The sequence below is a fragment of the Sinocyclocheilus grahami genome, unplaced genomic scaffold (assembly GCF_001515645.1).
Source record: "Sinocyclocheilus grahami isolate Dianchi unplaced genomic scaffold, SAMN03320097.WGS_v1.1 scaffold646.1, whole genome shotgun sequence".
In the NCBI taxonomy this organism is placed as follows: Eukaryota; Metazoa; Chordata; class Actinopteri; order Cypriniformes; family Cyprinidae; genus Sinocyclocheilus; species Sinocyclocheilus grahami.
This window is the reverse complement of record NW_015505825.1, coordinates 1,584,513-1,607,567: the sequence shown is the minus strand read 5'-3', so window position 1 is coordinate 1,607,567 and position 23,055 is coordinate 1,584,513. Positions and strand designations below refer to the sequence as shown.

Here is a 23,055-nt window from a genome sequence, read left to right as displayed (position 1 = left end):
GGTTGCTGTAGCATTTGGACCAATCAGACACACAACTTTTTGTTATATTTAACAAATAATATCGAACTCCCCATCACCTAACCAAATGGCCAATTACGAGGGTCTATGGACCCTTCCCCCGAAATGCACCTAACACCTCAGAAAAGCAGAACAGGCCTCTGGTTCCATGGTAACCAATGCTGATATCACTGGTTTTATGGCCTAAAAGGAATGCAGGAGATAAACTCCCTCATTTTCCTCATAAGAAAGGCACAAATGCACAGGAGAAACTGACTTTTCTACTAATTAATTCATAGGAAAACCTTCTTTGAATGAACAACCATTTTCTTCAGGCCATTGTGTATATTATTGCTGTGTTGTATTTAATCTGTTGTATTATAGACTATTTTTATTCATGCTTACGATAAACCACTCATTCATATAAGTAACTCTACCATGTCTAGTATCTATGAATTCGTCTTCGGATGATCTAACTGAGAGTGCATATTACATGCTGATACCTCTGCAACATATGGATGTTCTAAGAATCATTACTAATTTCTGCATCAACACCCAAGTGAATTAATTTGCACCTTTTTACAACGGTGTGTTTGAACTAAGAAACTGATGTTTCCTTCAGGCTGTAGATCTGCTGAATATCCAATGATACCATAGCTTCATGTTTTATTTCTCTTCTCTTTACTGCCTAAGCTTTAATCATGTTCCTATACCAAGTGTATGCATATGTGTATGTGTATTTTTGACTAGTTTGTGTTTATGTAGTTAATAAAGTCATACCTGTATCACACCTGAGGTTGTTCATTGTTTGCTCATAATCGCAGTCCCTAATCATGCAGATTTTTGCTACATGCTCTGTGTAGTATTGTACAGTAAGAAAGTTATTTCCCTTAACCAGGAACTTAACGTTCTTAGAATTGACAGACAGTTGACCCTGAGAGGTCAAGTAAATACTTACAGCGGATCTAAATATTTATAATTAATTATAACTATTTATGATTAATTATGCATATTCCCCCTTTGAGTTGATTCGCTACAAAGCCTTGTGCATTATAGGGAATAATATTCTGAATATTTTAGTTGTTTTGATACCTTTATCTCAAACGGTGTCAGAGTTTATTTAAGTGGGTACAGTACATAAAACATGGATTCATAAAAACAAAGGCATAATCTGAAAAACCAAGCCTTGTGCATTATAGGGAATAATATTCTGAATATTTTAGTTGTTTTGATACCTTTATCTCAAACGGTGTCAGAGTTTATTTAAGTGGGTACAGTACATAAAACATGGATTCATAAAAACAAAGGCATAATCTGAAAAACCAAGCCTTGTGCATTATAGGGAATAATATTCTGAATATTTTAGTTGTTTTGATACCTTTATCTCAAACGGTGTCAGAGTTTATTTAAGTGGGTACAGTACATAAAACATGGATTCATAAAAACAAAGGCATAATCTGAAAAACCAAGCCTTGTGCATTATAGGGAATAATATTCTGAATATTGTACAGTTGTTCTGATACCTTTATCTCAAACAGTGTCAGAGTTTATTTAAGTGGGTACAGACTAGGGCTGCCCGATAAATCGCATGCGATATTTAACGCGCATCTTATCAGTAAAGCCGGTTCTGTAATCAGTGGTAAATCTCCATCACCTGCGGGCTTTCTTAATCGGTGTAGTTAATGCTGCTCAATGTGAAAGCCCGCACGTGATGGAGATTTACCGCTGATTACAGAACCGGCTTTCTGACAAGATGCGCGTTAAATATCGCATGCGATTTATCAGGCAGCCCTACTACAGACTATACAACATTTAAAAAAAATATTGATTCAGTATTATATATATAAAAACAATAAAAGGCATAATCTGAAAAACCAAGCCTTGTGTATTATAGGGAACAATATTCTGAATATTTTACAGTTGTTTTGATACCTTTATCTCAATCGGTTACGAAGCTGATGAGACGAGAGGCGTGCGGATCCATGTGCAAGCTTTTATTAATAAAGTCAAAAACACAGACAGGGTCGAACAACAGCAAACAGGCATGGCACAGGCAAGACAAAAGAGCAATCCTAAACGGGCTTAAATCAGATGACAGTAAACGTAATCCAGAGGGCTTGACAAGAGGGGTAATACAAAAACGTGAGCATGAGGCCAGACAAGGAGCAAACACAGTCCGAAACAGCAAGCAAAGGGTTAATCCAAGATGCGTGGCAAGAACCAGGAAAACAGGCAAGGCAAGACTATGAAAACTAGGACAGGCTCCGTAAAGTGATAAACGCCAAACAATACTCCACGTTGAATGGTGGTGTGAGACTGATTTATATAGTGTGTGTTATTGCTAGCAGCTGTCTGTGATTGGTTTCAGGTGAGCTTGTGATTAGTGCAATGGAGCATGGGAAATGTAGTCCAGGGTGATGTGTAACAGTCGTTGTAAGGTGAGAGTCCATGTGGAGAGCGGGTGACATCTGGTGGTGAGAGAACGGAAGTTTATAGACTGGATTCGTGACACAAACGGTGTCAGAGTTTAATTAATTTGAGTGGGTACAGTATATAAAATTTGTTTTAAAATATGGTTTCATTACTGTATATAAAAACAATAAAGACATAATATGAAAAACCAAGCCTTGTGCATCATAGGGAATAATAGTCTGAATATTTTACAATTGGTTTGATACCTTTATCTGAAACGGTGTCAGAGTTTAATTAATTTTAGTGGGTACAGTATATAAAACATGAAAAATATGGATTCGGTTCCGTATATAAAAACAATAAAGGCATAATCTGAAAAACCAAGCTTTGTGCATCATAGGGAATAATATTCTGAATATTGTACAGTTGATTTGATAACTTTATCTCAAACGGTGTCAGAGTTTAATTAATTTAAGTGGGTACAGTATATAAAACATATGACAAATATGGTTTCAGTACTGTATATAAAAACAATAAAGGCATAATCTGAAAAACCAAGCCTTGTGCATTATAGGGAATAATATTCTGAATATTTTACAGTTGGTTTGATGCCTTTAGATCAAATGGTGTTGTCTTTTAATGGATTTCTATTATTGCATACATTAAAAGTTGTAAAGTGATTATAAAACACATAAATGGAAAATTCCAAAAAACGGAGCTTTGTGCAATAACAGGGATTTTTTCCGAACATTTTAGTATTGGTTTTATATTTTAATGTCACGTAGTTAAATTGTTTAATTAATTTAAATTGATAATTTTTTTACAGTTGTTTTCCTAGAAATTAAGCCTTGTGCCATGTAAAGGGCATATATTTATGTCTATCTGAGTTAGTTTGGGCTCAAAATATAACAGCCGCAAAGAGTTTAATTGGCAAAAAAAAACGAATGTCTAATGAATGTCAATGTCACGAATCCGGTCTCTGGCCTTCCGGCCGATTGCCGCTAGAGGTCATTCTACCATTACATTGACTCTCACTGTTACATGTCACTCCGGACTACAGTTCCCATCATCCATTGCACTTACACAGCTGAATTCACTGATCACACAGCCGTCACTAATCACACGCGCACCTGAGAGCCATTACACACTCCATTTAACACTCTCTCAGTTCCTGTTCAGATCGCTGTGTATTGTTCTGCATTTATCACTCATCTAGCGATAGCTGCATTACCGAGCCTAGTGTCTTGTTTTCTTCGTCTTGCCTTGTCTGTTTCCCCGTGTTCTGATCACTGCCTGTGTACCTGGATTATCCCTCGAGTCTCGCAAAATTGCATACTGTTTGCCCCTGCCTCGACCTTTGCCTTGTACCTGGATTATCCCTCTTGCCTTGCCATCAATATACCTGTTTGACTGAAAATTTATCAGAAGAGATGAAAGAAAGTTAGGGGTCATCTACGCAATTCGGAAAAAGAGGCAGCTTTTCTGCATTATGTATGTATGTTTTTTTTTTTTTTTTTTACTCTTTGTTACAGCAGTTATTGTTCATTCTAAATGTATTTTTAATGTAGAATATGTGTTACATAAATACATGAAATGTAGAGTATAGGCCTAAAAAAGTGCTTATGGCTCGTCTGCCAGTGGGTGCCCCCCCCCCACGCATAAAAGTGAAACTCCGCCTATGCCTCCGTGTAGGCATAAGGGAATAATATGCAACGTTTGGGGAAGGGTAACAACTTGTAAAATTACAAATCATTTATATTGTAAGTATTTTGAAACTAAGGGGCACCTATTCTATTATTACATGGTATGCATGGCCTAAACAACAAACTTATATTTGGGAGTGATTTAGGAAGACAATATACTTTTTCTAATTTTATATTAGTATTTTATTATAGGCCTAGGTATTTTTTAACCATGGGGTACATATTCTATTAATAAAGGATAGCCTACATGATGGAGATCTAGTGAAATGAGTTAAATCATAGCAGAAACTCATTATAATTCACGAGTCTACTTACTAGCTACCTTATGAAAGCTTATTCGTTGATCTCAGCAACTTCACACCAGCAACGTCCCAACACCACTATCACCAAATAATTTTGCATGATATACCATCAAGGTTCAATGCAGCTTAAAACAAGCTTACCTCTTTCCAGCTGTTCGCAGAAAAAATACATGATACAACATTTGTATTTCAGTGGATGTATACTGTGATGTTTCTATAGCAAAAAAAAAAAGTAGAGGGTTTAATTTGGCCATCAAACAATTAAATTAAAACTAGTGCAATATTTTTGTTTGTAATTACTGTGCAAATATACACTTGTTCTGTGTTTAAGTCCAACTTGTTCCTCCCTTGTTCCATGTAGTTATAGTGTAAATACAGCATTTGCGGACTGTAAATTAGTGGTGCTTGTTCCCCCCTTATGCCATGTAGTTACAGGGTACAACAAATTGCTCTGAAATGATTGTTTATACAGTAGGTCATACATACATACATTATATATCCAATAATATATCAATAAACATGGCGGACTGTTTTATTTAATTCAAATATTTTTTTTAATTTACTATAGGCCTACTGCTGGGTTAAATTAACCCAAAATGGGTTTTTAAATTAAAATCACAAACAATATGACAACACGCATACATGACATAGTCTAGAGTGACTAGTTCACGTATATTAGAGTGTTCTCTTTCACTGCATGATTCAGTCTAACAAATGCCTTTAGAATGATCACAAATTCAAGACATGGGGGCAGAAAATGTATATATTTACACCACTTCATATAATTAATAAATTTCACACAAGGAGTGCCGTTTTTCCTCCAAAAATGACCATGATTACAAATGTGATATAGATTTTTTTTTACAACAGTTCAATAAACAAGAAGTTAATTAAGAGACTTTAGTTTTAGACACCATATTTCCCGGTTTTGCTCTATTTCGACAACAAAAATAATCCCAAACACAGCCACAGCACTGTTTTGCATCTCTGAGTAATATGATGGTGTTTCGTTCCTTAAAGGGGTCATATGATGCGATTTAAATTTTTACTTTCTCTTTGGAGTGTTACAAGCTCTTGGCGCATAAAGAAGATCTGTAAAGTTGCAAAGACTAAAGTCTCAAATCCAATGAGATATTTTTTATAAACGTTAAGAGTCAGCCACACCTACCTAAAATGGCTCGTTTAAACATGCCCCCACATGTCTATGTCATGATGTGGGAACATTTGCATAAAGCCGCCCAAATGTTCCCGCAAAGAAAGAAGGTGTAACTTTTATTCTCTCTGTAGTATTGTTGCTGCTGCCATGTCGCGAAGGTGCTGTGTGTTTAGTTGTGAATGCGAAACTACTTTGTTTGGCCTTCCAAAAGAGGACGATATCCGCTTCGTCATGCCTAGAGCTGATCTGTGCTGGTCGCTGAGGAAATACATCAACTTCGCGCTGTGGATCACCGGATTGGAGTCCAGCCCGGGTTCGTCACATGTGGTTGCCGCAAGCCCGCCGGTTGCTCCTTCGTCGAATCCGCCAGCCGTTCCTCACTCTAGCTCCCGGCCGCCACCCACTCAAGGCCGCCGTGTGTGACGCTGTGTTTCGTTGTGAAAGCAAAACTACTTTGTTTGGTCTTCCAAAAGAGGACACGACTAGAAATCAGTGGTTAAGTTGTATTTACAACAATGTTCCAGAACAGTTCAACCCAAATATTCAGATGTGTGCAGCACATTTTATGGAGGACTGTTTCCTGATCCTGGGAGAGTAGACTACAATGCTGGCTGTTCTGACTCACAGACTGTATCATTATTTCATTTAAAGGATTTCCCACTTATGATTCAAATATGAGTTTTGAGCAGTGTAGAGTAGCGCTTGTTCGTAATTTCTCCGATCACAAATGCAGACATGGTTTTATGTTTACGTGGCACGATGCAACGCAATGCGTAAAAAGACAGTATAAGTCATTATAATCCGTAATTATGTCCCCACTGGATGCAACAAATGCCTCGTTTATAATGGCTTCTAATGTTTTTATCTCGTCGCTCTGGCCGGGACAAGGCATCACAATATGGTAAGGGGCGTAACATTTCCGTCACACGCTTGAGGTATTCGACCAATCACAATGCACTGGATAGCTGGCCAATCAGAGCACACCTCGCTTTTCAGACCGATGAGCTTTGTAAAAATGTACGCGTTTCAGAAAGGCGGGGCATAGAAGAGAAACAATGTACAGTATGTGGAAAATAATGTGTTTTTTGAACCTTAAACCGCATTAACACATTTCATTACTCCAAATACACAAAATAATGTTCTTTTTAGCAGCATCATATGACCCCTTTAACATCCAGGTAGGCACGCCCACAGCGGGTAATGATTGATCGATCGACAGGCTCAAATCTGATTGGCTAAAGAGTACGAGTGTCCCGCGTGGGAGGAATCGCTGCCAGGAAAGTCTCAAAAATACACACACAAATCCAAGGCGATTCACACATTCACTGTACATGATGAACTGGTGAATTTTAAATACTCAACATTTTTGTATTTAGTACGTGTCTGGGCAAAGGCTGTTGTTGTAAATAGGGAGCTTTTTCATCATCTTTTTTAATGGCGATTGAAAGAGGAAGCAGAGCAGGAAATATCGGATATATTTTCAAAATTTCAGTAATCCACCAATAGGAATAAGGGAAGACACAAAGCAACCAATAGCATTGTTGAATGGGCTGAGATGTGGACTGCCACTAACCTGCCAGCAGTTTATATGTGTTTTTCCAAATAAAAGCCAAATGTTAACCATAAGTTAACATATTCCATGGTGTGCCATAGCCAAGCCACATAGTGTGCTATCATCTGGACCATATCTAGGACATCTGTGAATTGTGTTTTGCATTTGTGAAACATATTTTATCAATGCATATTCTTATTTTGTGCATGTGAATTGGTTTTTGTATATATATATATATTTTTCCGTGCACGTGAATTGGGTTTCATGCATGTGAATTGTGATACGCATGTGTGCATCGTGTCTTTTGCGTGATTTATTATTAAGTCTAATCTGCTTCCATAGAGGAGCACCAGAGGATTTTAAACGAAAACACTCCAGTTTTAAAGTTGTCCCTTGTCTGCACTTCGATTCGTTTTCTTCTATTTCCCACATGTTCCCATCTTAAGCACCGCACACGGATTTTGTCACACACACAACCGTTCGCGACTTCGCGTTTGAACTCGGGATACTTGCTGCATGCTCTCTTTAACGTCCTCCACATTCCTATCCCAGCACCGTCGGGTCACTTATTACTGATATCAACCCAAATTGGGTCAAATCAAGTCAGCTTCCTAACCCAACAGTCTCAACCGAGCGATTGGATTGAAACAATTATCAGCGTGTTTTATATGTGGGCTATAAAAAAGTAGCCTACATTTTTGCTAAATTGCTTGCAAATATAAGATTGTTGTTAGGTCATACATACCACGTAATAATATTACAATAGGTAGCCTACCCCTTAATTACACTATAAGGTACACTATAATTACAAAAAAGTTATGCTGTAAATTCTGTTTACTTTACGTAGTAAATTGCGGGTTGTAATCTAAAGCGTTAGCCATAAATTGTATTGTAGAACACTTTTGGTGCTACTGAGATAGGATACTGGTAAGTTTAAAGGACAGGTGTAATGGTATGGTTAGGTTGAGTTGATTAGGGCCAATAGTGTAATTTGATGTAATTATAGAAATGAATTATAAATGCAAATTACATTCAGGTATTTCTTTTTTTAAATATAAGTACAATGCAAAAATGCGTGTTCACAATAAGTGCATTGGATCAAATGTTTAATTAAAAAGTTAGTACATAATAGTGGCACTCAATATAAAGTGGGTAAAAAAAAAATCAAGATAGGTTTGAAAAAAGCTCTAGAATCAGTTGTTTTAAGATGCCTCTTTGACACATTGTTGTTTAATGCAATGTAAGTATTCAAAGCCTTTGCGCTATTCACTGATTTTATCATGTTAACTGTAATGAACAGGGATATGACATACAGTATGTTTCTCACCATCAAATGTTGCTTCACTGATGATAATCTATTAAGACAAACTGTTGACTAGAGCTACTTTTTGATTCCCTTATAAAAAGTGCAGACATCAGTTTTATGATGTCTGACAGAACTAGTGTTGTTACTGTATAACAAAACATATTTGTTAAAAGAAGCTGAAATAAAACATATGAAATGAAAACCTTAGGCTTAAAACAAGTGTACTATGGTACTATACAAAGTAAACTGATAAATGTACCACACTGCAGTGACTGTTTTTCGAAATGAATACCATAACTACACCCAGTGCATGGAAAACCCATGAGGGTGCAATAAATCTGTGGACTTTTGACACTGGAATTCATGGCACTATCATGATCATGTGGTGTGTAAGATCCATGAAAGCAGTCTAAGATACAGACAAACATAGACATTAAGAGCTTCCTGTATATATAGTTTTTTTCAGATGGTGAACCTAAAACACAGAAACTGGAAATAACCATAAATCAACTTGATTCAGTAAACAGTACATATGCACAGGCAAAGTTTTATATAACTAAATGAACACTCAGAAGCCTAAGTTGGTTTTAACCACTGCTTTGTAAACGGTTTATTCGCTGTTTAACATCATGAACAGCTATTTAAAATGGATACACGGTTAAAGTTACAATAAAAGCTTTCAGATCCCACTGGTCAGTGAGGAACACATGACAAGAGCAGCAGCTTACAGAATCACACAAGCATCATTAAACAGTATGATTCTTTCATAAAACAGTTTACATTTGAAGTCAAAAAGGCTACAAAGTATAAGGCTACTATAAATTATATTATTCATATGACAAGCAAAAAAATAAAGATATATTGAGTACCAATCTTTATTTTGAAGGTATTTATGTCCTGGGGCATGAATAGAGCTTCGAAAGCCAGCGCATATAAAGAAAACACTGTTGCCGACACAGTGAACCCTGTATACTGAGTCTGATCCCAGATCACTTAACTGTCTTCTGAATTTGAACAGTCCACAGACATACATTATGCAGCTCCAGCTGCAATGAACTCACATAATCTCGACAGATGAATACTAAATGTGTGACAAAAATTGATTGTGTGATAAAAATGGTTTAAAAATGTAATTGGTGAAACTGGCTAAATTGGAATGTCAAACGCACCAGTCTCCTGTGCTTGAGAAATGACACAGGCGAACATTAGGAGCCTTCAGCGATAGGGCTCTGACTTCTCTTGTTGAGGTACTCAAGAACAAAGACCTGCAGGATCTTGTTGAGGTTGCTGATGGAGGTTCGATCCAGGTTCTCCTCGTTGTCGTCAAAGGTGTGCCACACCGCAGGAAAAGGAGTCGAAATAAGATGAAGAATCCGGACCCCTAGAAGTGCAGAGAAATACATACATAAAGCCTAAATGCTTTTTATATGAACATTCATAAATCTCAGAGAGAGGGGTCTTTTACCTCGGTTGAGAAATGGTATGTGGTCATCCAGAATGAGCCCCACATGCAGGCCAGGCCAGAAGTACTGAACCTCATTAGGGTGATTCTCTAAGTGACCGAGCACGTGCAGCCGACGCTCTAGATAACACAAAAGAAAGTCTTCCTTTCAGCATCAGTTCATTTAGAATACTTCATTTGTTGCTTTTATAAAGGTAAATTTTTTGTTTATGTTGTGCTAGTCAATATGGTGGCTGTCTTGGACTTATACTGATACCTAATGGAGTAGATGCAAAAGCAAGTGTTTTCTGTAAACAACAGAATATGTGAGAGGCTTCGTTCTTCACCGCTCAAATAGGGGTTACAGAGATAAATCCTGATTACTGTGGGAAAATGAATCATATGGCAATGGAGATTCCTAAAAAAATATCACATTCTCAATTCAAGACATTTATAGAGTCATGCAGAGACGACTGAACAGGAAATGTGCGATAGCGCCTTAACAGTTCAATAAAGAAAATATCAATACTGAGTAACTTATATTTTACACATAATATTACTTTTAATAATAAATAAATGAGTTTATTTTTGCTTTCCTTGTAAAAAAAACAAGTGTTCTTAAAGGGATAGTTCACCCAAAAATGCAAATTCTGTCATTAATTACACACCCTCATGTCATTCCAAACCCATAAGACATTCGTTCATCTTCAGAACAAAATATCACATTCTCAATTCAAGACATTTATAGAGTCATGCAGAGACGACTGAACAGGAAATGTGCGATAGCGCCTTAACAGTTCAATAAAGAAAATATCAATACTGAGTAACTTATATTTTACACATAATATTACTTTTAATAATAAATAAATGAGTTTATTTTTGCTTTCCTTGTAAAAAAAACAAGTGTTCTTAAAGGGATAGTTCACCCAAAAATGCAAATTCTGTCATTAATTACACACCCTCATGTCGTTCCAAACCCATAAGACATTCGTTCATCTTCAGAACACAATTTAAAGGGGTCCTATTATGCTTTTTCACTTTTTAAATTTTAGTCAGTGTGTAGTGTGTATGTTTGGGCATAAAAAAGATCTAGAAAGTTACAAATCTCAAAGTCCACTCCAAAGGGAGATATTTCGTTTTTTAAAAATCCCTTTTCAAGAACTACAACAAACGGCTCGTTTGGACTACAGCTTTTGTTTTCCGGGCTTTGTGATATCACAAAGCGGCTCATTGGAATATCATTACAAATAATTCCCGCCTACAGAAATTCGAATGGTTGGGGGGTGGAGAGGGGCGAGTTGTGGTTAGAACGCTTGGTTGAGTGAGTGCGTCAGACGAGACGATGAAGAAGAAGTGATGCTGCAGAGTTAGTGCATCAGAGAAAACCAAGAAGAAGAGCTGCTGTGCTGTAGCGTCAAATTTTCGCCATTTCTAGAACAATTCTTACAAGAACAACACGACGTAGCTGGGTGCCGGGGACAGACGCCAAACGGCACCGCCGGTGTGCCTACACTCATAGAAAATAAAGTATTTGAATTTTAAAGAAGTGGCGCAACGCGACGTTGCGCTTCTCATCCGGTGCGCAACCAGCTGAAACGCTGTTTTTTTTCACCTCCGTGCCCAAACGTCTTTTGATGTCAGGAAACAGTGGTTGCGATTTATTTTTAACTCTGTTCCTGAGCATTATAACCCCAATTTGCTATTGTGTGCTGCGCATTTTATTGAGGACAGCTTCCACAACACGAGGGAGTAAAGTGCCTGTCGGATAGTTTTTGTTGAAAGACGGAGCAAGGGGCGTGGCAGTACTAAAACACTGTCTAAGCTGTTCGCCAATCACAACGCACTGGGACAGCTAACCAATCACAACACATTTTGTTTTTCGGAAGGTGGACCTTCATCAAAGCCGTAACTAATCGAGCCGTTTGTGCCAGCCTGGGGAGAAAGGTATTTTAATAATGTAAATTATGTGTAAAATAATGCGTTTTTCGAACCACCATGCAAAGCTACGAGAACACTTTTTGAGCGCAAAGAAAACAAAAATAACATCATTTATTCAACAATACTTCTCCCCCGAGTTACGTCTTCGCCATTTTAGAGTATCACAACACATACGCATGCTTTCCCCTAAGCGTAAACAATGCTGATTACGCAGATTACTTCATGCGTGCGCTAGGGGTTGCACCGACTAATCGACTGGTCGACTTCAATGCTCTGCCATGACGCTTTAAACTTGACGTCAACTAGTCGCTGGTCCTATAGAGGGCGCAACAGGATAAGAAATCTTTGAAGGACTTCCACATTTACTCTCCGTTTCCAAACAGTTCAAAGGACAAATAAATGCATACTCTGAAAGCGCTCCCCAAGACGTGTGATTATACCGATTATAATTTCGGATGCTCGAAATTGAACGGGAGAATGCACATTTTAAACACACAGCTTCACTACTAGTAGAGAGACACTGCCAGGTAGAGTTAATTCACACACGCAATCGCTCTCACTAATGCATTCATATAATGTGATCTTTACTGTGCTACTTTATCTGTATCTGATTTAGAACGAGCAGAAATCTGTGAGAAATATAACGACCCAAAGACAAAAGAACTGATAAAAAATGTGCTGTTATAGTAGCAATAGCCGTGTGGGCAGCGCTGTGTCATATGCCATAGCTGTGCACAAGGTGTTTATCACAGCTCCAGACTTATTTGCTCATTAATGACGTCATCAGCGACTAGTCGACTTCGACTCGACTTTCATCACATAAAAGTCAACTTTAAAAAAATCAGTAGTCGTTCAACCCCTAGCGCGCGCTTTCTCCTCCGAACGTAAACAACGCTGATTACGTCGATTACACTCTTGGGTACTCTCCAAAATGGCGGAAGACGTCATTTGGGGGAGAAAAATTGTTAAATAAATTGTTATTTTTGTTTTCTTTGCGCTCAAAAAGTGTTCTCGTAGCTTCGCAAAACTGAAGTTGAGCCACCGATGTCACATGGACTGTTTTACCGATGTCCTTACTATGTTTCTGGACCTGGGAACATTACAGTTGCGTTGCTGTCTATGCAGGGTCTGAGAGCTCTCACATTTCATCAAAAATATCTTAATTCGTGTTCCGAAGATAAACAAAGGTCTTACGGGTTTGGAATAACATAAGGGTGAGTAATTAATGACAGAATTTTCATTTTGGGGTGAACTAACCCTTTAATTATGATGAACATATACACTTGTGGTGTACTTCAAACCTTAAAAAATGGCAAATTAAAAATTTTACCTTAATGTATATTTTAAAACATCTTTTGTCATGCTTCAAAGAAATACACTTATTTTGATATGCTGACTAACACACGCATAAATGTCTAAACATAATATATGTATAATACTGTCACTTTTTATCCATTTAATGCGTCTTTCTTTCTTCACATTTTTGAATGGTAGTGTATCATCATTTCCACAAACATTTCATCTGTAGTGTTTTGTCATCCATAACAAAACTACATTTCTTTGGAGGTAAGAAAGAGAAACCAGAAGGGATAAAAAAAAAAGATGTGACAGGGAAATAGAGTGGAAAAATACTAGCCAATATTTTGTAGTCTTGAAAGCCATCGGGTCGTACTGGAGAACTGATTACCGAAGCGAGGATTTGGACCTCCAATCAAGTCCAGTAGAACAAACAAATCCTGGTGAGAAATTGAATGAATGAAGGACTTCAACCAGTTTTGTTGTTTGTCAATGCTTGCTTGCATTCATGTTCTTTAGCCTTACATTTACAATACACTCTCAGGAAAAAAAGGTACAAAAGCTGTCACTGTGGCAGTACCCTTTCAAAAGTTACTGTACTAATATGTACATTTCAGGTACTAGTATGTACCTTTAAAATACCACTATGCACAATTTTGGTGTAAACAAGGTACAAAAGTGTACCATTTGAAAAGGTACCACCCCAGTGACAGCTTTTGTACCTTTTCCTGAGAGTGTACATGATTGTCCATTTGCATATACAAGATAATTCAGGACTATATTCTAGATTCAAATTCTATAGTCATGGTGAATGGTGCATTTGCATCTAAAATATATCTGCTGATACCGCAGCAGGAAGATAGCCATGTAAGAAAAATCTTTCTTCAGTGAAAAGAAAAATCTTATGAGGAAGTAGATGTAATCTGAGAGCTACAGCAGAAGGAAAGCCTGTCAGTGAATAACAAATTAAATATTAGTGTGTTCCATACACAAAGTTCCAGAAATCTTATAACACTGCGCATAAGTCATATGGGCCACTTTAACAGTACCTGGGACAGGCGATATATCAAAATATATCATTTTGTTTTTCAAGGAAGAAAGTGAGCATATAGATTTGGAACAACATAAGAATGAGTCAGCGAATAAGAATAGAATAAATGAATAACAGGGGGAAAAAATTCTAACAATAAGTAGGATACAGTGAGTGATTTTTAGATTAGTCTGGCTGTATGTCAACTATATTTATGTATTAATCATTGTTTGTGAGAGAACTGTACAATGCCGTCGAGCTGGCTGGTGTTGGTGGCTTCCGGTGGATGTGCTGTTGTCGCCATTTTGTGGGCTAAATGACGGGAGCCGTACAGAGAGTCTTCAGAGGTCCACTGGTAAAGTGCCTCCTCTCCATCAAAGAAGAGGAGCTGAAGTGACATGTCTGACCCAGAATCCTGTGAGAAGGAGCAAACACACATGCTGCCATCTACCTGTGACACTACAGAATACAGCATAACCATGATTGGCACAAATTAAAGTTCAGCTACCAACTGGAAAAGAGAGATTGGTAATGGTACACTCTAAAAAATGCTGGGTTAAATACAACCCAGTGCTGGGTAAAATAGGGACAAACCCAGCAATTGGGCTGTTTTGACCCAGCGTTTTTTAGAGTGTACAAGATAATTATTAATAAAACAACAATTTAGTACAATAAAGCTTTCAACTGTTTTCTCCCTTTCCTGATCATCATCTTCGATAACTCTTAACTACTGGCATTTCAACGGTAGCTCGCCTGATTACGCCAAAGCTAATTTATTTGCAACTTCTGTTTTAGGAAGAACAATTTAGAAAACTGACCATTTTACATGAACACAGAACATGACAGAAAAAAATTAATAAATAAAGTGGTTAGGGATTAAAAAAATCACCTCAACCTAGCAACCCCCACTGACATTATGTCTTCACAACAGTTTTAATATAGATTTGATCTCATTAACAACCGAGGCTCATTACAAAAATGCGCCTGTGGTGACATTTCTTTACTTGACACTTTAAAGCATAATGTTAATGCTCGGTCACAAAAATTATGCACCGCCTACAATAAACCCAACTCTAAACCTAAATATTGCTAACAATGTAATGTAAATGTAAGATAAAAATGTATTTGATGAAGCAACGATGCTATTTTAGCTTGCTTTGAGGTTTTTTATCGTGACTCATGGGACTCATTCTCCACATCGCTGTACCAGGTGAGCTACCAAGCAAGCTTACTATATGTCAGAGAAGCCATATGGAGCTGGTTATGTGATGTAAATGTTAAAATGTATTCATTAAAGGAACACTTCACTATTTTTGAAAATAGGCTCATTTTCCAACTCCCCTAGAGTTAAACAGTTGAGTTTTACCGTTTTTGAAACCATTCAGCCGATCTCCGGGTCTGGCGGTAGCATTTTTAGCTGTAGCTTAGCATAGATCATTGAATCTGATTAGACCGTTAGCATATCGCTTAAAAATGACCAAAGAGTTTGGATATTTTTCCTATTTAAAACTTGACACTTCTGTAGTTACATCGTGTACTAAGACCGACGGAAAATGAAAAGTTGCGATTTTCTAGGCCGATATGGCTAGGAACTATACTCTCATTCCGGCGTAATAATCAAGGAACTTTGCTGCCGTACCATGGGTGCAGCAGGCACAATGATATTACGCAGCGCTTGAAAATAGGCTAACTTCCGTCAACATAACCAACTACACAAACTTAGTGCCGGTCACGTTGGAAGTTATCTAGCTGGGGACTATTTTCAGGCGCTGCGTAATATCATTGCGAACGGTCTAATCAGATTCAATGATCTATGCTAAGCTACAGCTAAAAGTGCTACCGCCAGACCCGGAGATCGGCTGAATGGATTCGAAAACAGTAAAACTCAACTGTTTAACTCTAGGGGAGTTGGAAAATGAGCCTATTTTCAAAAATAGTGGTTTGTTCCTTTAAATGCATCGAAGTCATTAAAGTCTTTATTTGTTAATAATCTGCCCCGTAATCATAATTTATATGTAATAAATGTTGTTACCGTTTTACTGCTACCAGTGTTCAACTGCAAATAGGTTTTGCAAAAGTGCAGGTAGAGGCATGTTTTTCCAACGTTTTCCAATGTTCCTGTGTACATTGCCATACCTTCAGGGTCTTTAGTTCGTCATCTTGGGCTTTTGCCAGTTCCAAAATCATAGAGCAGGGAACAGCAGAATCCGTTGCTCCAAAAAACTCACGGCCATCCCACTGTGGAGGGTAGTATTTGGAGTCAAAGTGGCAGGCCAGAACCAACTGACGTTTGGCCTCAGGGTTGAGAGTTGCAATTATGTTGGTAAAGGGAAGATGGCCGTAAGGCGTATGAGCATAGAAGGCATCCTCTGTCACTTCCCATCCCGCTTTCATCGAGCCGAGAGTTGATTTAATATGCTAAAGAGAGAGAAACTCAGACACCGAACACTGTCACATTTAACACTTGCTTTCATACACAAACACACACTGACCTGCTGAACGTGTTGGCTTCCAGTTGAACCAGGATAGCGCACAACAAGCATGGGCTTCAGGTCTTTCTGCCACATGCGGTCCAGATCGGTACCAGATACAACACTGCTCAGTTCACTGGAGCTCAGTGTGGTTGCTTCATGTTTCAGCTGAAGTGAAAATGAATAAAAACTTTTATTCATTCATTTATTCCACAGTGGTGTATTCATACTTTTGTGTCACAAGTCTTGAGTCCTAGTTAACATGCTCCTGGGGCCATGACTAGACCAAGACCATGTCCATATTTTCATAGTCTTGGTCTTGTCATGGACTCGGGACTCAACCTTCTTCTAGTCTCTGTCTTGACTTGGATGCAACTGAGCTGGTCTCCACTACAACACTGCTATGTGTATGTTTGTTTACATTTACTGTATTTTATAATCCCTTTCTTTTAGTTCTTAGTAATTGTTAGTCTCTTTGATTGCCATTAGTAATCAAATTGAAAAAAGCCTTCAACTTAAATTGATTAAACTGAGCTCAATCCAAATGAAATTCTGATCGGATTGAAAAGAGTGGTGTAGAAATAATCATATGAATAGGAACAAAAATGAGGGGATATTTACACATCACTGTTTTTAACTAAAAACAGAACGCTTCAGTATCCCTGCTGAAAAAAACCAGCATATGCTGGTTAGGTATGTTTTGATGCTGGGATGCTGATGATCCTTTGCTGGTTTATGCTGATCCTTTGCTGGTTTATGCTGGTCCTTTGCTGGTTTATGCTGGTCCTTTGCCAACACATGACCAGCATAAACCATCTAAAGGACCAGAATAAATCAGCAAAGGACCAGCTTAAACCAGCAAAGGACCAGCTTAAACCAGCATCAAAACATACCTAACCAGCATATGCTGTTTTTTTCTACAGGGACTTTGGCATTCTTTTACAAGACAACAGCATTTTGTGGGCCTGACAACACAAACTTTTGAAAATGGCCTCGAAAATGCAAGTTTTTGAACAGGATACCATTATTTTCGAACCCGTCTCCATTTAAACTACAAATATCCAATGATTATCATGTAAACATACCCTTAATATGAAAACTTTGAATTTTCTCAGCTGGATTCAAAAATATTTTCCCACATGTTCTATGCCTTAATGCATGTTTACCAGTCTTTTTATAATAAGATCTCTGTTTAGATACAGTTTACATCTTACAAATGTGCATTGGTTTATGTCTTACGAACTTGTCAGTAGAGCAGACTGAATATATACTAAATATCTGAAAAAAAAAAAGCTTTTCTGACATATTTAAGATATTTCCTGACAGTTATGTAACTAAGACAAGACAACAGCATTTTGTGGGCCTGACAACACAAACTTTTGAAAATGGCCTCGAAAATGCAAGTTTTTGAACAGGATACCATTATTTTCGAACCCGTCTCCATTTAAACTACAAAGATGCAATGATTATCATGTAAACATACCCTTAATATGAAAACTTTGAATTTTCTCAGCTGGATTCAAAAATATTTTCCCACATGTTCTATGCCTTAATGCATGTTTACCAGTCTTTTTATAATAAGATCTCTGTTTAGATACAGTTTACATCTTACAAATGTGCATTGGTTTATGTCTTACGAACTTGTCAGTAGAGCAGACTGAATATATACTAAATATCTGAAAAAAAAGAAGCTTTTCTGACATATTTAAGATATTTCCTGACAGTTATGTAACTAAGGTAAATGAAAATGTGAATCGGATTGCAACGTTTAGGGTTCATGTAAATATAGATTTCTGAAACTGAATTACATTAATTCGGATTGACAAAAATTAGGCCAGTAAACATTGCTACTGGTGTTTCAAATTTCAGCACAAAACTTTGAATTTTCTCAGCTGGATTCAAAAATATTTTCCCACATGTTCTATGCCTTAATGCATGTTTACCAGTCTTTTTATAATAAGATCTCTGTTTAGATACAGTTTACATCTTACAAATGTGCATTGGTTTATGTCTTACGAACTTGTCAGTAGAGCAGACTGAATATATACTAAATATCTGAAAAAAAAAAAGCTTTTCTGACATATTTAAGATATTTCCTGACAGTTATGTAACTAAGGTACAGTGGGGCAAATAAGTATTTGATACACTGCCGATTTTTAAAGTTTTCCCACTTACAAAGAATGGAATGAAAATGTGAATCGGATTGCAACGTTTAGGGTTCATGTAAATATAGATTTCTGAAACTGAAACTGGATTACATTAATTCGGATTGACAAAAATTAGTGCATGTAAACATGCCTACTGTTGTTACAAATTTCAGCACAGCTCTGATTTGCCTGTAGGTAATCACAGTTATGATTGTGTGCATGATGGTTAGTCTGATATTGCTTGAAAGGGAGAGTTCACCCAAAAATGAAAATTCTGACATTAATTACTCACCCTCATGTCATTTTAAAACCGTAAGACCTCCATTCATCTTCAGAACACAAATTCATATATTTTTGATGAATTCTGAGAGCTCTCTGACCCAGCAATGTAATTACCACAATCAAGGTCCAGAAAAATAGTAAGGAGATCGGTAAAATAATCAATATGACATCAGGGGTTCAACCGTAATTTTACGAAGCTACGAGAATACTTTTTGTATGCAAAGAAAACAAAAATAACGACTTTATTCAACAATTCGTCTCATCCTGGTGCCTTTTTGGAGAGTATCCACTGAACGTAAACAGCGTATGCAATTCTGTGTCAGCTGCGTCACGCGGATATGTTTTTTTCGTTCAAATCAAAGCGTAAACAATGTAGAAAATGCGTGACACAGCTGACACAGAATAGCATACGCTGTTTGCGTTCAGTGGATATTCTCCAAAATGGCACCAGGGTGGTGCCAGGGAGGAGACCAATTTTTGAATAAAGTTGTTATTTTTGTTTACGTTGCGTACAAAAAGTATTCTCATATCTTGCTACGTTTCTGGACCTTGATCGTGGTAATTACATTGCTGTCTATGGGAGGGTCAGAGAGCTGTCAGAATTCATCAAAAATATCTTAATTTGTGTTCCGAAGATGAACGGAGGTCTTACGAGTTTAGAACGACATGAGGGTGAGTAATTAATGACAGAATTTCAATTTTTGGGTGAACTAACCCTTTAATATTGCTTTAATAAACCAGTTGTTTTGTGCATTTTTGCTTGCCAAAATAGGTCCAGAGCAGAATAAACCATTGCACCCCTGAGCAACACAGAGTAGAGCTGTGTCATTCTTGAATGAATTAGTGTTCCGAAAAAATCGACTGAGTGAATCATTCAATGACTCATTCACATATTCACTTGCCACCACCTAATGGCTTAACTATGTAAAATCCCCTCTACTGATTAATTCACAGACTGCAGCCTTATGTCTCACACGGGACGAAGAGGATTAAGTAAGTAAAATAATTCATAGACTGTAGATATATAATTAGTGCACTCATCACTCTTGTAACATTGCTCTGACAATCAAATTTGACATAAACATCAACATTTGGGCAGCCAGTCGGCACCAATAGCCTCATGATTAGTGTGTCGATGTGCAACTATGCTCATAGCGACCCGAGTTCGATTCGTCTCAAGGTCCTTTGCCGATCCCGCTCCCCTCTCTCCACCCAGTGTTTTCCTGTTATCTCTCTACTGTCCTTTCTAAATAAAAAAGCATTTGGGCAGCAATTCACTTATATGGACTGATTGATTATTTTATTTTAGAGATTGATTATTTTTCTAATAAATCTTTGTCTGTGTTCATCTTAAAGGGGTCATATGATGCTGCTAAAAAGAACATTATTTGGTGTAATGCAGTTGTGTTTATGCGGTTTAAGGTTAAAAAAACACATTATTTTCCACATACTGTACATTATTGTTTCTCCTCTATGCCCCGTCTTTCTGAAACGCGTCGATTTATACAAAGCTCATCGGTCTGAAAAGCGAGGTGTGCTCTGATTGGCCAGCTATCCAGTGCGTTGTGATTGGCCGAATACCTCAAGCGTGTGACGGAAATGTTACGCCCCTTACCTTACTGTGATGCCTGTGGCAACCACATGTGACGACCCCGGGCTGAACTCCGCTTCGTCCACGGTGAAAGCCGATCCAGCTATCGACAGCGTAAAGTTGAAGTATTTCTTCCCACATAGTGACGTAGATATGTGGGGGTGTGTTAGAACGAGGCATTTTAGGTAGACTCTTAACTTTTATAAAGAATATCTCTTTGGATTTGAGACTTTAGTCTTTGCAACTTTACAGATCTTCTTTATGCACCAAGAGCTTGTAACGCTCCAAAGAGAAAAGGAAAAATTGAAATCGCATCATATGACCCCTTTAAGAAAGAAGGTCATATACATCTGGAATGGTATATATTTTGAGGGAATGAGAGAATTTTCATTTTTTGGGCTGACTACCCCTTTAAGATGGCAAAGACATCTTTAATGAAATTGATTTGTGATGTTCTTTACTCATAATGAATCATAGCGAAAAGTCTTCTCTTATTCCATTTACAAAGCTGAAGAAAGTACCTGACTTGCAATACATGCAATTCTAATTCAGTGACTCCTATTACAGTCAGACAAACATGATGATGATTATACTCTTGCTTAATGGTAACGTTGCAACCAAACTACGGTCTTGTTTGAATGAGAAATTATACACTGCATATGTCTAGAGGATAATTATGTGTTCAAACTACACGGCAACAGAAGGTTCTGAAATGAGAGGGAAACACAGCTGGAGGATATTCAGAGAGGATATCTGAAAAGTCTGAAAAGCTTTTGATTTTCTTTTCTTTCATGAATAACAATTTCAAGATGGATAGAAGACAGCTAATCAAACTACTTCTGCTTTAAACATGACATTGATCTTCTGAAGACAATTTGTTTTTTTGTATGTTTGCTCTCAAAGTTCAGTTCTTGTGCTGTGATTATTGATTCTGCTTGTGTTGTTTAAGCCACTTAATGACTGTGGCTTGATATGAGAGGAGAAGCCCTCTGACAGATAAGATTAGACATATTTTATACATTGTAATAATATGATCTGAAACAATATTTACTTTTTGTTTGTGTGTTTTTTTTATTTATTTATATTCATGTCACGTTGAAGACAACAGTCAAAAGTAAACATGGTGGTGAAAAATAAAACGATAAAAGATTCTATTCCACAATGTGACTTGTAAGATTGCTGTATACATATAATAATCTACAGTCTGTTCAAAATATAACTTGTCATTTTCAGTTTTCTGATAACATGCTTAAAATCTGTTTTAGTACAACAGTAGCATCACACAAATATGGATAAGACATTTCCCCAAAATGCAGATCTTAAGAACAGAACAAAGGGAATTAATTCTAAAGAGAGAAAATCTATAAATATTAAGATCTCCTACTGGTGGATCAGTGACAGGGATCCTGCTCCCATAGCAACTAGACAATGGGAGACAGACTGAGCATCATGAATGAAGCTTACTTTCCTCAGTCAGTTTAAGTGATCACTGTCAGGCATCAATTAAAAAATTGGACATATAATAAGTAATGAATGAATGCATTAATTAAAAAAAAAGAATTCAAATGATTATATTTGTATTAGGTTATGCATTAAAATATATTTTATGGCAGACACACTCTCTTTCATGAGAAGCATAATAAAATATGTTGAATTCACGACCCCGAAAAATAAATAATAAACACAACATTGCTCTGAAGCTAGTAGTCTAAGCCACTTCTCTTAAAAAGCAAGGGCTTTAAAAGATGCAAAACAAAGCATCAGCTGTGTAAAGGTTTTTACCTTTTCCTCCTGCCACGGAACAGTGTCGCAGCTCGTCAGTGCCGCTAGGATGCCAATCAAAGCCAGCAGCCCCGTGCTCCAGCGTCGTGCAGCCATCTCCTCCGTTCTGTCCGCACGACGCTCTCCCAGACTCCTGCCAACTCGGATCACGTGAGAGAACGATTTTCAAGTCCTACTATGGCGACGGCCTGACTCATGAATATTAACAACATTCCGTGACGCTCTGACAAATGATTTGCTGAAAGACAGGCATTGCTAAGTGACTCATGAATATTAACCAGTTGACAAGACTGGGCGCTCTAGGAAAGTTATCAAGCAAGGTCAGCAAGGCTTTATTAATATTCATGACTAACCACTTCGACTCGGCACAAAGAGCCAGCTGTTTGCCAGCAAGAGGGTTCTTTCTTCGCATCACTTTCCTATCCTTAAATAAACAAATAATTTATATCATACTGAGTTGCTTTCGGTGTACTAATGGGTGCCATTAATATTCAAAGTAAAAATAATAATAATAATTAAAAAGAAAAATGCATAAACATTTATAAGACCATAACTGGTAGATTTCTAGATACGGCTTAAAGTGCCAGTTAAAGCAAAAATGGATTTCGAATCGGTTTATTTTAATGATAAACATGAATTAATACTAATA

At 37.4% G+C, this 23,055-nt stretch overlaps 1 protein-coding gene across 1 annotated transcript; it reads right to left on the bottom strand.

Moving 5' to 3' along the window:
* Positions 1 to 9,025: 9,025 nt before the first annotated feature.
* On the bottom strand, positions 9,026 to 22,558 carry LOC107558498 (glutaminyl-peptide cyclotransferase-like). Its single transcript, XM_016242155.1, has 7 exons — positions 22,407 to 22,558; positions 16,626 to 16,772; positions 16,270 to 16,551; positions 14,381 to 14,548; positions 13,444 to 13,543; positions 9,894 to 10,010; positions 9,026 to 9,809 (listed from the first exon to the last, which is right to left on the bottom strand). The coding sequence occupies exons 1-7, from the start codon at positions 22,500 to 22,502 to the stop codon at positions 9,634 to 9,636; spliced, it is 1,086 nt and encodes a 361-aa protein (XP_016097641.1). The 5' UTR covers positions 22,503 to 22,558; the 3' UTR covers positions 9,026 to 9,633.
* Between the last annotated feature and the right edge of the window lie 497 nt (positions 22,559 to 23,055).